The 12,305-nt window shown below is 40.0% G+C and overlaps 2 protein-coding genes and 1 long non-coding RNA gene across 3 annotated transcripts; 1 reads left to right on the top strand and 2 right to left on the bottom strand.

Annotated features, from left to right (window-relative positions):
* Nucleotides 1-556: 556 nt before the first annotated feature.
* Nucleotides 557-5,477, bottom strand: LOC116265194 (uncharacterized). Its single transcript, XM_031645740.2, has 2 exons — nucleotides 5,135-5,477; nucleotides 557-1,862 (listed from the first exon to the last, which is right to left on the bottom strand). Exon 2 carries the CDS (start codon nucleotides 1,845-1,847, stop codon nucleotides 825-827), a length of 1,023 nt encoding a protein of 340 aa, XP_031501600.1. The 5' UTR covers nucleotides 1,848-1,862; nucleotides 5,135-5,477; the 3' UTR covers nucleotides 557-824.
* Nucleotides 5,478-6,675: 1,198 nt separating this feature from the next.
* LOC116266094 (peroxisomal membrane protein 11-4) lies at nucleotides 6,676-7,523 on the top strand. Its single transcript, XM_031647187.2, has one exon. It carries the CDS (start codon nucleotides 6,761-6,763, stop codon nucleotides 7,457-7,459), a length of 699 nt encoding a protein of 232 aa, XP_031503047.1. The 5' UTR covers nucleotides 6,676-6,760; the 3' UTR covers nucleotides 7,460-7,523.
* Nucleotides 7,524-8,810: 1,287 nt separating this feature from the next.
* LOC126410636 (uncharacterized) lies at nucleotides 8,811-9,713 on the bottom strand. Its single transcript, XR_007575052.1, has 2 exons — nucleotides 9,506-9,713; nucleotides 8,811-9,200 (listed from the first exon to the last, which is right to left on the bottom strand). It is a non-coding gene; the product is annotated as an uncharacterized LOC126410636 (long non-coding RNA).
* Nucleotides 9,714-12,305: the final 2,592 nt, after the last annotated feature.

Genomic DNA, 12,305 nt, shown 5'->3' with positions numbered 1-12,305 from the left:
TTATTTTTTTCAGAGTCAATCAGTCGTCGTTTATGTTATTCAAAAATGAGCTAAAATTAATGGACTATTAATCAAATGAACGAACAATTCATGATCACCTACACATCATCTACCTTTCTCGACGAGTTAATCTGCATGCTATGTAACAACTTTGTACATTATTATATCTATATCGCATGGCTACTCATAATGTGTATATCATTCCAGAGTTATATATACATAAAATACATAAACTAAGTTAATATGAAAACTATGTACATTGGTTATGAATTATGAGATCACTTTGATTGATGGTCCGCAAAGTGCAATACATACAAATATTTTATTTCCAATAATATAGATAAAGACTAGTTTGTAGATTTTGAAAAAGTACTTCCAAACAATTATATGATCATAATGAGCACAAGTTTAGTCACGCATTCCATTATCTCTCTCTCTCTCTCTCTCTCTCTCTCTCTCTATATATATATATATATATATATATATATATATATATATATATATATATATAGAGAGAGAGAGAGAGAGAGAGAGAGAGAGATATGGTCACCTCAGATTTAAGGAAAGAGCAAAGATCAATTAATAATTTCTTGTAAAGGATAATTTACCCCCCCTGTTAGGCTTTTTCACTTACACCTTATTACATCCAAGTTGTACACGACAGAGTGATACAATCCAGTGCACACTGCAGTTTGATGAATAAATATCATGGCAGAATCTACCGGTATTATAGACAGCCCACACACGACAGGTAATGCTTTCCACAGCATTGCAAACACGAAAAATCACTTGGAAGGAAGATAAGCCCGTCAGGCAGCGTCGACTCATTGATCCACACTAGGATCAGCACGAGCATGGAATCCTGCAAACCACGAAACTCTCATAAGCTGAATCCCTAGGATCAGAATCCACCATGAAACCAATCCTCTAATGCTGTGCACCACCCATGGTGGTGCGGCCACCTCGCCTGCCAATCTCAAGCCTCTCATTAGCTGCAAAACTCTGTAGGCCTCATAGACGATTGGAGCAATCAACCACACAGGTGATCGCCAGTGCCATGTCAGCATCTCTGTCAACATCTGCATGAACAAGAGCAGAAGATACGGACCAAAAAGAACAGCAAAAGAAAGGGACTGCAATGGCGGATGCAGAATGCTTCTGTGGGACGCCAAGAGTATCATCAAAGGAATGATAAAGCCAGCCAATCCTGCACTTGCGTTGCAGAACCTGTAATTCCAAGGGATTAGATCGGTAGGTGTATGTGGTTCTCTCTTCAAATTTGATCCAGCACTCTTCAAGTTTGATCTAGCACAAGCATCTGCCATGAGCAGAAATAAGGTGGCACCAATGTTAAAAATGCAGTCTAATCCGACTAAGGAGAGGAGACTTGAGATGTTGCAGCCAAGGAATACAGAAGACAAGGGCAACCACAGGGTTGGAACCATGCCAGTCACAAGCAAAACTGAAGGTCCCAAAAGCCACATAGGCCACCTCAGAGGTTGTAAAGATTTTTCTTGGCTGGTGGTGCTGTTTTCACCCTCAGAGATGCTTGTTGTGCTTGCTTCTTGGACATCCAGGGATTCAAAGATGTTGCTCTCCTTTATGGTGCTGTCAACGTCACTTCTATCAGAGTATGGAAGTGGTGAGGGCTCCCATGCAGACAATCGTGAACAAAGGAGAGCAGAACGTTTGATGACAAGACCTGAGGGCATGAAATTAAGAGATGGCTTCAGAACTCCAAATCTATAGTTTGATAACTGTTGCTGGGAAGCAACATTTGTCATAAGGTGTGGAGGCCTCCATAGAAAGATAGCCTTCTCCATTTTTAAGAAAGTTGTGGTATTCATCACTCAAGAACGGCTCTGCAAGACAATGGAAAGACCAATTGTTAACTGAAGAAAAGGAAGAATATAAGAAGGAAAGTTAGACAGATACTATTCAATATTCAGGCTTCATAACTGGGACAGGTACCATCAATCAAAAGATAAAAAGAAATATGAAGAGATGAAAACAATGAAATCAATTCCAAAATGAAGTCAAAGCAGAACAGAGAAAAGTGCCAACTTGTAGGACAAATAATGTCCAAATACAACTCATGAGTTTCAGGTGACTGAAAACCCATAATGTGCTGAGCTAATGAAATACAACAAGATGGGTGTTAACTGGGAGATATTCAGTGTGTTACTTTTTCCAAAGTTGCCAAGATAAGGAATTACAACGACCTGGCATCAATTGTGAGAGAAATAAGGAGTTCCCATACCTATCTATTCAGTTTTGCAGGCACGAAGACACTGTTAAACTTTGCTTTCAAGCTCTTCATTTCAAGTATTCTCATCTTATCACAGCCCAGTGTTCAAGTCACTTATAAAGCAAGACTTAATAACCATATCGAGAGATTCCAAGCCTTAGGACTCAAGGAGGTGACCTAGGAATGAACCTGTAATTCTGTCTCTGAGAATTGGTTATTCCCTGTTGGAGACAGGGCATTAAGATGGTAAGTCATTCATGAGCATCCGCTAGTGCATCATGTGGTTACTTTATTTTACCTTTTAACAACGTCCAAGTAGATGTTAACTGATGCTTGACTAGCCATCATGTGGTTACTTTATTTTACCTTTTAACAACGTCCAAGTAGATGTTAACTGATGCTTGACTAGATAACCACTTTAAACGTCCAAGTAGATGTTGAACAAAGAAAAACTCATGCTTCACTAGATAATCACTTTAAACGTCCAAGATAATGTACATCACAAAAATGGATACATGTACAGCTAGACAAGGTTCGCCATACCCTATTACCATTTTGTTGACTGGATTAATTTTTTTAAAGGCTATGCTTTGGCGTTTTCACCCATTGATTTGATTATGCTTCATAGAACAACCTGATTTTGCAAGAAACTTAAAATATACCTTAACTATGTCTAAGATACCGACAGTCTGTTGAAACAAGATAAGAGAAACAGCAACCAACCATAACTTCCAATCTTTTGTCTACTTCCAAATTCCATGCACAGCCCAGTGAAAATAACCTTTGCCTACTCTGGGAAGCAAAACTGGACAACAACCAAGCTCTGAATACCAAGTTCTATGTAGTTATACACAATAGAACCGTCTAATTCACTCTGACACTGTAGCAGCCTTTCTACATGGTTACTGCAACAGGACCAATTTGAAATGTGGACCATAAAGGCATCAGGAGTAGAAATTCCCTACATAGTTCCTGCAACTGGACCAATTTGAAACATGGACCATAAAGGCCTCAGCCTTGAGTTTCAGCATTTGAAAAGGTGGCACTTAGATCAACAAATTCTATCTTATTGGTTATAAAGCAAAAGAAGGTTTTGCACCATGAATAGCCATAATAACTATTTCTTGCAACAATTCTTACTTCCACACCTTACTACAAACTCCGACCATGTATTGGTCAAGCAGCTTAACCTTTTTCACCCATCTATCCTAATCTAGTCCATCAATCTCGTTTTTAGTTTCATATTTCATTTCTTCAAGTAAATTGGTAGGTAAAAATTCAGTTCAGATATTCGTGAACATTGTTTGACCAGACAAACAGAGAACAGATAATTGCAACTTGTGCAGCTAGTCCACCAACTGAACATACTATAATGAACTTTTCCCTAGTGCTTATATAACTAGCTCTTAATTTGCTTACTTCTTTTGCCAATGCAACCTTGAAAGCACAAACAGGATTGTTGAGAATCCAGGTGCTAAAAGAACTTTTTACACCTGGAATTCTTTACTCTCTTTCTTTTGATCATTTGTTTCACAGCAAGGCTCCAAAACGGCAAGTGAAAAAGCAAAAACAGGTTGAACAAAAATTATTCCCAAGGTTCTGGATCTCCCTTAAGATTCAATTACAGATGTTCCCACTAGCATGGATTGCACTAAGAGAACAGAAATTCATAATTCAGATATATGTCACCTCACTCATTATGAAGTCAAAACTTGCATGCTTCTGCTTGTCAAATACCCAACAGAAAGTTTCTTTTCATTGTTTCATGAATCACTATGCAGCTCCTAGAATGATGATGCTGACCAAATCTCTTTCATTCTATTATGATATCCCTACATGGATAAACTCAATATTCAATGACAACACAAAACGCCTTCTTGTTTCCTTTCTAGCATTAAAACTAAACATTTGCCCTCTCTCGAACGATGTAGACTGGCATCTGGAACAACATTGAGATGTCTAATTTTGTTACCCAGCACTGTCCAAATTACATATGTATACCCACATGACTTGGACTTTTAAAGATAAGTTGAACATTTTCAGTTCTTTAAGTTGTTCAAGAATGGGACCAAACCAAATGTCACTTGTCTGTGGATCATCAAATTCATCAACTAAATACCACTAAATGTTGGATCATTAATCCTCAGAGACAGATCAAGTGCCAGGTAACGTTGGATAAGCAAGTCGAACTCTTCAGAATCAAATCGACATCACTCAGATATAAATCATCAATTCTGACCCTCGGCCACAGCAAAACCATCACCAAGAATAAAACAAAGCATCATATATTTTTATTGAAATTTACACAATGAGAAACCAAACATCTGATGTTTATGACACAAAAAACCAGTCTCTGTACTGTACAACCTTCCATCAAAGTTAACCAGTTAAACCCTCAGAATTTTGCACCTATACATGCAAATTACACACATCAACAATGAATTTTGCCAACAGATAGCAACTCCAGCTGATCCACTCAGGACCAAGAAATCTCTATGTTGAAACACGACGCGCTAGGAACTATCAAATAGTGACGCTGGTTGAATCTTGTACCCGCATCTACCTCCTTGTCATGACTCCTCTTCAAACCATTAGGAAAATATGAACGATCAGAAGCAAATACTAACGATCAGAAGCAAAACCATCCAATAGACTTGTCGAATCATCTAATAGAACGAAAGAGGCAGAAAATCCAAGTGGGTTTTCCGAATTTCACAAAAGAAAGGCGTAATCTCAAACACAGGGCAACAGAAATTGAATACCAAGACACTTAAAGAAGGCAAAGAAATCCACTCGGAGCAGATATAAAGAGATCCTGACCAAAGGTGGCCTGTGATTCAACATTGAAATAGTGAAACCCATTAAAGAAAACAAACCACGGCTCACCTTCTTCATGAACAAAAATCCGTCGATGCTCTGGCCGCGCGCAGAACGGAAGCACGCGATTCTACGACTCACTATGGCGGGACGACCGCCAACAGTGCTTCATGTGTTTGGACCGGAAGGTTACACGCAGCGGCAAAAATTGCACCACCCACCTGACCGTCCAACGGGTTGGCCTAGTTGGGCAGGGCCGGTATAGGTCTCTCGAGTTTAGAGGTCAACCTTGACTATCAATCTCTTCCGCCCTTGAACAAGGGAGCGAAACCGTGACAGTTGCGAGGATGAACCTTGAGATGGAGAGATCGCGCGATGGCATCCGACTGGGTGCAACCTGGTTTGGCTGCCCATTGAACCAGGGGACGCTGGATGCAGTCCGCTTTGGATTTCTTGCCCGATTCATGTGTCTAGTCTTGCCGACTTGACGGACGGAACTTCCCAGATCCTGACCTTGTTCGAGTACCATGTGATGATCCCGGTGTTGCTCCAGACTTCAACTCTCATGAGCGCTATCCTCTCCACAAGCTTGACTATGGCGAATCCTCAAAGGGAGAATACTAACCATGATAATCATTCGCAACTAATTATATGTTAAATAAAAATCTTGTTTCTTTTGGCTTTTCAAAACGAAATATATTGAAAATGTTGCAAAAGAATGCAATATCCACAAAATAAAAGCGCACCTAAATTACATTATTAGCTTTTTAGTTAACATTTTTTGTTGTTCAAGTTAAAGGAAAAGAGGTGGTCCCTTTTTTAATTATGGGAAAATGTAGAGCTGAAAAAGAGTGCATCAACGAGCTCAGTTTCACCATGTTTGAGGTTGATCAACTTCACGAGTCACGCCACGAAAAAACAGAAAGCAACATAAAGAGCTGATGTTGTATGCTGTGTCCGCCTTGGAACCCAATTCAAAGTACTGCAAATTGCAGCCAATGCGCGTTTATTTATTTGCTTTCATAGTTTTGGCTTTGCATATTCATTCATGATGATAGGACAAGTCGCGTAGCTCTAAATCTCTGAAACATGCGTTAGTTGAAGCTGAGCTTTGCCCATACTAGCCTCTTATTTTCTAGTGTTTGGTCTACACGTGACCTCGACCACTAGTTTCAACACTCGATAGGCACTTTTTATTTGGTAGGTTATTCCTTATTTCTTTAAGGATTTTTTATTTTTTACTTTTAGGGATCTTTTTCCAATTTGTCCTTATAGAGGGTCCTTTTTTTTGTCATTTTTTCACATCTCAAGGGCATTTTGGTCTTTTGTCTTCACCTTTTCAATTTAAAATTACAGTCTTGTAACTTAAAAAATTACATTAAACGCCCACATCAAACTTGGACTGGTAACTAGTGCCCTTTTAAGTCAAAATATTCTTCCAATGCCACAATGTTGGAGTAACGAGGGCAGATTGATCATAAGCCCAATAGTGTGTTGAGACTGTAGGTCATGGCCAGTTTTTGTCTCTTATTGTAGATCAAAACAAAATGGAGGGTCCCTTTAGGATAAAGGAACAATGCAATCCAATAAAAAATGCTTGGTAGCCATGAGTTACAAGAATTCGCTTTCTCTATCCATCTACATTCTAAGTTCACATACACGCCTCTCAGTTCAGGAACTCCACATTCCGCCTCCATGGATGACACAGTAGACAAGCTGGTCGTCTTCTTGGCGAAGCGAGATGGCATAGACAAGCTGGTCAAGACCTTCCAGTATGTCTCCAAGCTTGTCCACTGGCACGCAGAAGCCGTCCACCCAAACATAGCCCAGAGAGCCAAGCAATGGGAGCTTGCCTCCGGGCTCAGCCGCAAGGCATTCCGAACTGGCCGCTTCCTCACCGGCTTCAATGCTCTCCGACGAAATCCCGGCGCTACCCACAGTTTCCGGTTGCTTGCTGTCTTCGCCAACGCCGGTGAGATGGTCTACTTCTTCTTTGATCATCTGCTATGGCTGGCCAGAGTAGGCGTTCTGGACCCTGGTATTGCCAGGAGGATGAGCTTCATATCGGCATTTGGGGAGTCAGTAGGATACGTCTTCTTCATCATCTCGGACTTCATCATGATCAGAAATGGCCTAATTGCGCAAAAGAAGCTCCTCCAGGCACACACGTCCGGCGCCGATCCGGCACCGGCGGACAAGGAGGTGAAGGAGAAACTGAGGAAGATATGGGGTGATAGGATAATGAGGTTGATGGCTGTGGCAGCCAATCTTGCTGATTTAGTCATAGCGTTGGCTGATATAGAGCCCAATCCTTTATGTAACCATGCAGTGACGTTGGGCATAAGTGGGCTGGTTTCTGCTTGGGCTGGATGGTACAGAAACTGGCCATCTTGAGGCTTCCTCTCATAATCCTATTATTACAAAGTTATGATAGCCTAAACAAATCATTTTGGTCTCATTTCAAGTATAATATTCTTCGTCTGATATGTGTGTGTGTGCGTGCGTGCAGTGTGTGTTTCTAGCTTTGTTAAACAATATTATGCAATGCCAATCAAAATACAAGTATAAATGCATCTAGAAAACATATATATTTTTGAGACATCAATTTTTTGTACACCTTAACGTATCTTATACCTTAAGAAACGACCCATCAGCTCACCCAATGAAAACAAGAAGCAAATGAGAAGACCAAATGATAAGATTAAAAGAGAAAAGGAAATTTCTCATTTTAAATAACGAGGTAACTGTAAAGTGGGAGCGAGCTTTTCCATGTCTCTCCCTCTTTGAAAGAAAGAAACGATTTCCAGTTTGAGAAGCGCGCTTCAAGCATAGAAGAGTTCCGCTTCGGGCGGACGGAGCAGACTGGAGAAAAATGGGGTGATAGTGGTGGTGCCCAGTGCCCAGATCCACGCGTCGGATGCCGGATAAGCCTAGGCTGGTCCTGCACAACAATTAAACCTCCAACTTGAACTCAACTAGATTAAATTAAAAAATATATTTTTTAATATAAAATAATATATAAATATAATTAATCATAATAAAATAATTATATATAAAATTAATAAAATAAATATTAAATTTTTTTCATTGAGCCCACCTAGGCATGATAAATTAACCAGCCGGTTTTGTGCCATTTTTTTTCAGACCTGAGTACAGGGTACCCGCTGGGCAACCTAGCCTGGTGCCCAAGAGACCAAGCTTATTACCGAACCCTGACAATAGAAGTGGATCAATTTTTCCATCCGATATCATATATCAGATCCGTACCGACTGAGATCCTATCGTACTTCAATACTAATTATGTATTTATAATACGTAACTGGATCCAGATCCGGTATTATGAGTAGCCCAGATTAGACGTCATAGGAGCTGGTGGAGACCCACCACCCCCCATGAGAAATCCCGTTGTAGACTAGTGGAGCTCGGCTCTTGCAGGGCGCATTCAAAGTTTTCGGCGTATAAGATTTGTTTTATGTATCTACCAAAGTGTTGAATATATTCAAATAAATACAAGTAGAAGTCGACCATAGAATTGGTCGGAGCTCAATAATGACGGTGAGGAGATAGATTGAATTCATTGTTTATACGTATGGTCGATCCTCTTTATACTCATTAATTTTTATGGTCGGATTTTTTTTTTTATTTTGCATCAACTGGTCGTAGCTAGATTGCTGTTTTTTCGATTAAAAAACGTAGCAAAAAGTATATTTTATCGTTAGAAACAGTAACAAGCAACAGACTATCATCAATGGAATTTTTTAAGCTTGCTTGAAGCAATCAATCATCTCATCATGAAGAAGGAGGATGATGGGCCAGGGAATTTTTTCATTCTACTGTCGGAGAGATATTAACTGAAACATCGATATAGCTGTTCATTTTCTCCACATGGAACGAATAAAATCACAAAAACTTAGAAAAAGGCAACCTACAGTTGACTGTTCTGATACTAAACTGCAAATCAGAATAGACACAAAATTGCTTGACACTGAATTCCTTCAAGAGCTTCTCGTTTTACTAAGCAACTAGATCTGTTTGGATGACTTGCAGAATCAACACCGCGTCAATATTCCCAGAAATGACAAACCCTCTTTGGGTCTCAGCGGGATGATCAAGATCAAAAGGTTGGAGATGAAACCTGAGGAAGAAAAGGAAAACAAACGGGTGAGAACAATGTTCACCAGGAAAACAAAGATTGAGAACAACAGAGACGATTATTTCACAATGGGAATTTGTATTCCAAATTGGAACCATGTCCCCAGCATCAATGAAATGCCGGTTCTTGCCCTTTGAGAGAAGTGCCATAAACTCAGACGTTCTGTCCGATCCACGCACGACCAAGTAATGCAATTGAACAACAGTCGACTCAGGGCCGAAACTCGAAACCACCCAAGCAACTCAATAGACAATTGAAAGAGAGAGAGAGGGGGGAGAGGTTCTAACCTATTCAGAAGGATTTACACGCAGAGGCTGGTAGGAGTGCGAGGAGGGCTGATCCGCAGCAGAGGAAGCGAAGCATCTTGTTCAGGGACCGCCTGAGGACAAGACCTCGTTGAGGGATGAGGCCACGACCGCTGCACTTCATTGTGAGTAAGCTTGAAGCACCACCCAAGAGATTCGGAGGCGACAGCTGAGAGAGAGGGAGAGAGAAGGCTTGGTTGCCGGCGGGAGGAGATCGGCCCCTGTTCTTATAATCTCTGCCTGGTGGTGGCCCTTCCATTGGTGGCCTCGTTTGAATGGGTCTATTGGGCCCCCAAAGACTTTCTTGACTCGTCCAAAGACTTTCTTGACTCGTTCAAAACTGCTCTATCAACATCCAATGTTATATGATGTGACAGATATGAAGCTAGAAATTTGTTATAAAGCAGGCCCGAATTATAGTTTTTAAATTTTAATTAGGATTGAAATATCATTTTTTTAAATTTTTGTATAAATAAAGTGAAATTTTTAAAACTTTTATTTTCTTTGAGGTAGGGTTAAGACTCAAGCGGGCTCTGCCTTGGCTTTACGTCTGATAATAAGAATTATATAAGAATAAACAAAACGTTCTATTAGCATGACTCACTGCACCGTTTGGGTATTTGAGAAAACAATAAGCAAAATGCGTTCCTCCCATCCTTTTTGGGCTTGGTTGGTCCACCATTCCCTGTTTGCGTGACGTCCTGCTTTATCGAGTCTCATTCTTGTAATTCTCTACATTCAAACTACTTTTCCTAAGAGTTGCTTTCTAATGCATGATCAATGGATCATTAAAAGAGCTTTTGATAACATGAACATTGTCATATAATGAGTTCTTTAATGTAGGCTCCCACTTGTCCCTCGTCACAAGGGTTCAGCAAACACCACGCAGACGTTCTGTCCTTAGCATTGGGAACGCAGGTTATATGTCTCAGGGCCGGTTCATGTTTGAGATGCAAAATGACCAAAAAGTCCTTGACTGGTAACAACAAAAAAGCTCCTTTCTTATAAAGGCAAAAAATGAAATTAGAACAAAATAAGTTTTTATAAAATGCCTAGAACATAGATTTTTTCACAAATACCTAAAATACCCTTTAGAGAATATTTGCCTACATGCCTAAGCACCACCTTAGTACACCAAAGGCATTTCGAGGATTCTATCTTTTTCACTTGTCTTTTCTTTTCCTTATAGGAGGGGTTTTCCTTTGGCATACTAAGGGTATTATGGTTATTTTGTACATCAATACACATGAACATGGTGTACCAGGGTGGTGCATACATCTAACTTTTTTTTTTTGCTATAAAGTTATGTGAATTTCAATTTGGCTCTAAAGGCATTTGATTTGGAAGCCCATCTACACAATACTGTCCCAAACGTTTGGCTCGAGTGCATGTGACGCGTTTAATAAATGGGTCCAGTTTCGGGGTTTGACCTCCGGTGTCGATCAAGTCACAGCTTTTATGTGGAGCATAGAAATTGACCAGGTCGTTTTCCTCTCTCTCTCTTTATATATATATATATATATATATATATATATATATATATATATATATATATATATATATATATAAAATATCACAATAGGATCTTTCAGGGTTTGTGTGTGTGTGGCACGTGTGCTTTTTTGAGATGGAAAAGAGACAACGATAGAAAACGATGTTTTTCACTCACTACACGATGTAAAGGATCACTATCTTTTTATATTATGAGCAATTATGGATTCAACCCATCAAAGAATCCACAATTGCATACAGTATCTATATATTATAAAAATACTTTATATCATATAACATGACATGATATCCCAAGACGCAATCACTTAATCAGATATTTACATTAAGATAGCCATAATGTTTGAAATTCCTCATTGACATATATTGGTTCACCAAATGATCTTTACAATCTCCCACTTAAACAAAAAACGACTCTGCGTTTACCCTCAATTTCATAATATTTATGAAAGTTGTATGTGGTCAATGTTTGTCGTTAAGTATTGATATAGGCAGCGTTTGCGTGGGGTAAACGGTCTGGACCTGTTCGGATCGAGTGCCTACCAGGCATGGCCTAATCGAACCTCAAATAATCGTTGGAATCGGAATTCAGACGTGAACTTGAAACTTCTATGACTGCACCCGTTTTTCCGATCGGACAGGCGTAAGATACCGCGTTCATAGATAATCTGGTCCGATTTTAAAATCAGCTCAAGATTCAACCACTAAATTCTACATCGAAATTGAAGCCGATCACTATCTAATCCAGTTTTCTTTGGTAAATTCGATTAAATGGTCCTGGATTGACTTCGCAGTAACGCATTGACGATTCTAGACCACGCCTTCACAGTGAACAAAAATCAATGTCTTTTTTTTAGAAATCCTCTGAAAAGAACATAGAGATTGTGAATAGGATTAGCTCAAGTCTATAGATTCTGAAGTCGAGCTTTCTTGGTTGCTTTTAATCGTCACCGGCCGTCTCCTTCTGCTCTTGGTCTTCCGTTACTCTCCGTCCCTTGCCGCCTTTCTTGCTTGAAAAACAAAAAGCAAGAAAAGAAAGAAGCCATATTGTTGAAGTTGGAGCATGCGCGCACAGGCAACCGTTCGTTGGCCACCAGAATACGGCGCTTCTTCACCGTTCCTGCGGCCGTAGAGGCCTCAAGATTGCCACAATCTTCATCCTTTGCGTTCTTATCGTCACCTTCTTTATCAGCGTCACCAAGAACAACCAACAACCATACCCGATATCTACCTCTCTAGGCGCAAACTGGCGGTCAGGATTCCGACGATCTCC

Source organism: Nymphaea colorata, chromosome 12, assembly GCF_008831285.2.
Source record: "Nymphaea colorata isolate Beijing-Zhang1983 chromosome 12, ASM883128v2, whole genome shotgun sequence".
In the NCBI taxonomy this organism is placed as follows: domain Eukaryota; kingdom Viridiplantae; phylum Streptophyta; class Magnoliopsida; order Nymphaeales; family Nymphaeaceae; genus Nymphaea; species Nymphaea colorata.
This window is presented reverse-complemented; position numbering and strand designations above follow the sequence as displayed.